The following is a 4,878-nucleotide window of genomic DNA, read 5'->3' as shown; positions in this document are numbered from 1 at the left end:
CAGAACTCATATTTATATTTAATAATAAAAGCTAGACGAGCGTGAATACCCCAAGTAGATGTAAGAGAAAAGGCCGTCTACGTGGAGGGGCCTGAGAGAAAGAAGAGGCACAGACGGTGAAATTGATTGTTAAACTTAACCGTTAGTTCTCGTGGTAGGATTCGGCCCAATTGATGTTTCTTTTTAGGAGTATTTTTATACTATTCTTTTGATAAAGCAAGATTACTAAATAAGAGCAGTAACTAGGTAACATTTCAACAAGTCCTAAAACCTTTAATTGGCCATTTCATTACACCTGTAATGCTTAAGGGTCCAGGTCTCAGGGACCATACCAAGGACTCTTCAGACAATCCTGGTTGGAGACCCCATCACTCACCATTCACCAGTAGTTGGTGCCCCATCCTGTGGGAGGAAAGCGGTCCCTCACATCCCTCACATCCGCCTTAACCATGTGACTTCTTTGGCTACCAACCTGGAAGCAGAAGTGACATGTGCCACTCCTGGGATGAATGCTTTAAGGGCCAGCATACACTTCCCCGTGCTTGCTTTTCCTTTCCGTCACTGAGATTCACAAATGCCCAGGTGTGGCTGCTCTAAGGGCCTGGGTCCCAAAGTGTGGACAGCCAAGATGCGAAGGGAAGCCCTCAGCCATCCTGGAAGGGACGTGTGAGCAAGAAACAAATGTTTGTCCTTTAACATAACTGAAGGGGCGATGGATGTGCTAATTACCCCAATCTGATCACTATACATTATACGTGTCAAAACACTACTGTGTACCCCCTGAATATGTGCAATTATTGTTTTTAAACTAAAAATGAATAAACAGAAAGACTGATTCCTGGGGAGGATGGGGAGCTATTTGTCAACTACAGCCTATCCTGACAATACAGTCTTCTAGGGATCATCTTCTGGAATTCCGAAAGAAAAGATACACATATCAGCAATACCAGCATGTTCTTAAGAAACCTAGTGCTTAAATCTTTCTCATTTTCTCCTCCAGATGATGCATATTTACTACAGGGACTTAATATAGAGGAGCTGTATCCAGAGACCTCTAGTTTCATTACTTATGATGGGTCGATGACTATCCCTCCCTGCTATGAGACAGCAAGTTGGATAATAATGAACAAACCGGTCTACATAACCAGGATGCAGGTGAGTTTCTCTGTGGTCTTTTAACTAAGGGGGAAGAACAATGTGAAAAAAATCACAGGGTTTCTGGAGTGTGTATTGTATTAGTTTACTAGGGCCACTATACCAAAGTACCACAAACTGGCTTCAGCAACAGAAACTTACTGTCTCACAGTTCTGGAGGCTGAAGGTCCAAGGTCAAGGTGTTCGTAGGGCTGGTTCCTACTGAGAGCTGTGAAGAAGGATCCATTCTATGCCTCTCCCCTGGTTTCCGGTGGCTATCTCTGGTGTTCCTTGGCTTATAGAAGCATCACTCCAATCTCTACTTTTATCTGTCATTCTCCCTGTGTCCAAGTCTTTTTGTCCAAATTTCCCTTTTTTAGAGGGTACCAGCTATATTCAATCAGCACTCACCCCAATAATCTTAACTTCCCTAATTACATCTGCAATGACCCTGTTTCCAAATTAAGTCACATTCTACAATGAGGTACTGGGGGTTTCCAGTAACTTCAGCTTGTGAATTTTGTGAGTACACAATTCGACCCATACATCTGTATTTAAAGAGCGGGCATCTGAAAGGCTTAGCGTGAACTAATTATAGAAACAGCCCATCTGTCTGACTGAGGAAAGACAGCAAGGTGAGCTATAGAGCTCAAAAAGCAAACAGGCAAAGGGCGTGGCCAAATACATTAGAAAAAGTTGGGTTAGATGTCACTGTTGAGAGATTTCTCAGGGTCTTTTAAAATGAGAATGCATGTATCCATATTCAAATGGGGGCGATGTGACACGTAGTATTTCACAAACAGATTTGAACATGGAATTTTCCTTTTTGCATCCTCTCACAGGGTTAGTATTCTTCAAAAGTGGATGGGAATCAAATCTGTCCTCCATGGCTCACTGTGTGCTTTAGGGCGGTCATCCACTTCTACAAAATGAACACCCTTCCTCTTTAGAATGAGGGGGTAATTACATGAGTTTGTCTTGGCTTGGATGCCCTGTGACTGTGCGCATCTATAAACACAATCTATAAACACAACACAGAGAAAAGATGAACAGAAGCCGCAGAAGCCAACCTCCTCCGCAGGGGATGTGTTCACGCCCCACAACGATGTGAACAATTCACAGTCCTGTCTGTATTGATTGGGACTGCTGAGTGACAAGCAATAGTGACCCCCTGCAGATAGCTTAAGCTTAGAAAAAGGGTTTATTCAAGAGATGTAAAGGGTGTCTCATGGAATTCAAAATCAGAACTTGATGTCAGGAACTCACTGGGCTCAGAAGCCCAGAAGCCCTTTCTCTCTGCTTCCTCCCCTCCTACCCATACATTTGCCTCATCCTTCCCTCCTAGGGGAGACTTCTTTCTTCCCTCAGTCCTGTGGCAGGACGTGGCTGCAAATGTTACAGTCCAGCTCTGTGGCCCTGAAACTCACAGAAAAGGAGCCAAATTGGTCTAGCTTACTTTAGCTGTGCCCCCCAGGCCATTCACTGTGGTCTAGGTCAACGGTTCTCAACCTGTGGATCGCAACCCACAGGAACTGTATTTAAGGGCCATGGCATTAGGAAGGTTGAGAACCACTGGTCTAGGTGATACCATGTGGAAGTCAGGGAATTATTGAAACACAGAGTGTCCGAGAAAGGAAGAACCCTGGAGCATACCTAGCTAAGTTTCTTCCTTTAGCAAACGATGCATTTGGGGTGAGAAAGAGTGAATGATTTGTTTAAAGATACACGTGGGCTATTCAGTTAGAAGCAAAGCTCGCTCCTTGCATGGAGCTATTTGTGGGCCTTTAGCTCAACAGAACCCATGGGAAAAGGGGCTCTGTGGGGCTCGTGCCCTTTCCAGACAGATGGTACCTCCTGGACTGATCACAGTTTACTTGATCTTACTTTCTCCCTTGTGCACTTCAGAGGATGGCTGGATCTCACAGCTATGTCTCTCTCCTCAGATGCATTCCTTACGCCTGCTCAGCCAGAATCAGCCATCTCAGATCTTTCTGAGCATGAGCGACAACTTCAGGCCTGTCCAGCCACTCAACAACCGTTGCATCCGCACCAACATCAACTTCAGTTTACAAGGGAAGGACTGTCCAAACAACCGAGCCCAGAAGCTCCAGTATAGAGGTGGGTGCAGAGTCTCTGAGAGCAGGGGACCCAGGCCAGAGCTCAGTCTTTTGCTTATACCTGTTCTGAAAGGCCTGGTGTTACGTCCCATTGTTAAGAATTGAGATTATAAGACCACCGCCCTCCATTTGCATGGTGCTTCTCTTTTAGAAAAGCTCAAGTATCATACATAGAAGAAAGTAAAGTTTAAAGATTTGGTATAAGTGATATAGTATCTGTATAAATGATGATATCTAGTATATATACATATATATGGATAATCTATGTATGGTCAAACCTCCATAGTTGACCACCTCCCTATACTGACCACTTCCTTGAGTTGACCTAATTTTTATAGATCAGACATGTACCACATGTGTGTATCAGTACAGCAGGCCTAGTTCCTTACGTTGACCACCACCTTGCATTGACCAGATTATTACAGTCCCTTGGGTGGTGAACTTATAGAGGTTCTATTAATACTATAAAGGTTTAAAACTTCATATGAAAGTTTAAAGATTTGATACATGTGATATAGGTATCTATGTGAAGACATCGGTATGTATACATAGATATCTACAGAGATGAGGTTTTAAAATATGTAACATAAGTACTTATATCACTTATATCAAACCTTTAAACCCACTCTGCTTCAGAAAAGACAGGCTTTTCTATTGTCATTTTCCAAAATACCCACAAAGGTTGATTGTCCTAAGGTTATCTAGTAGAACAGAACAGCAAGGAGCATGAGGGCTTTTAGTTATGTGCAACATAGATACTCCTTCTTCCCTTCTCCCCCAGAAGGTGACAAAAATACTCTAAATGCCATCCCATTAGAATCCAGTGAGGTAATGTGTGTGAGCCTACCTTTGGTCCAGTGTTATGTTCCCTAGAAATGATTATTATTCCTACTAAAAGGAACATTTAAGAGGACTTCTACCCCCTGTAACTCTGGCCCACACTCAGCCCTCTCTCTTCACCTCCCCACACTGACCAAATATTTGTTGATCATAGTAATAAACTCTCACTGTGGAAGCTCTGAGGCAGGACTGGGTTTGGAGATGCCCTGGACTGGGAGTCAGGACATCCAAGTTCCCATCCTGGTTCTAACAAGACATGCAAATTCAGCCAGACCACTTAGCCCTCTGGAGCTGGCTTCTTCATGGCAATCCCTGTCCCAACCACTTCTTGTCTAGGGGCAGATGAGCACCTGGATGGAGAAGCCCTTTGTAGCAATGGCACGCTCCCCAAGTCTGGGGCCAGACAGCTCTTAGAAGCAGCCTCCCCTGCTGCCTCTGAGTCCTCCACTTCTCTCCTGCTTCCTGCATGCTCCTGCTCTTCTTTTTCCTCTCCCAGACACACTCACAGACTTCCCAAACTGTACATTTTCTGCTTTCATCCAGCCAGAACCACCAGAACAATAAATGCCCAACTCTTTCATTGATTCCACTCTGCATTCAGCACCCATACACAGTAAGCCTGTTAGGTGCCGAGCTGCGTGATGGGAAGACAGTGGTGATGAAGACCAAAGCGACCCCCTAGCCATACAGAGCTTACAGCCCAGAGCCCAGGCCTCCTGCAGAGGCCTAAGAGTAAATCTTTTAGACTTTAAGGCCATACAGTTTCTGTATGTGACACTGTAATAAG

The 4,878-nt window shown here is 44.4% G+C and overlaps 1 protein-coding gene across 1 annotated transcript in view; it reads left to right on the top strand.

The window, feature by feature from the left end:
* The window catches only part of CA10 (carbonic anhydrase 10), a 505,702-nt gene that overhangs the window by 500,290 nt on the left and 534 nt on the right, over positions 1-4,878 (top strand). The window contains exons 7-8 of the mRNA XM_003800022.2: positions 1,001-1,155; positions 3,078-3,252. Coding sequence (XP_003800070.1) covers positions 1,001-1,155; positions 3,078-3,252 — 330 coding nt within the window. The remainder of the gene's footprint in view (positions 1-1,000; positions 1,156-3,077; positions 3,253-4,878) is intronic.

The sequence above is a fragment of the Otolemur garnettii genome, unplaced genomic scaffold, assembly GCF_000181295.1.
Source record: "Otolemur garnettii isolate 467f Iridium unplaced genomic scaffold, OtoGar3 scaffold00162, whole genome shotgun sequence".
NCBI classification, from domain to species: domain Eukaryota; kingdom Metazoa; phylum Chordata; class Mammalia; order Primates; family Galagidae; genus Otolemur; species Otolemur garnettii.
The sequence above is the reverse complement of the archived record's forward strand: the minus strand, read 5'-3'. Positions and strand labels throughout refer to the sequence as shown.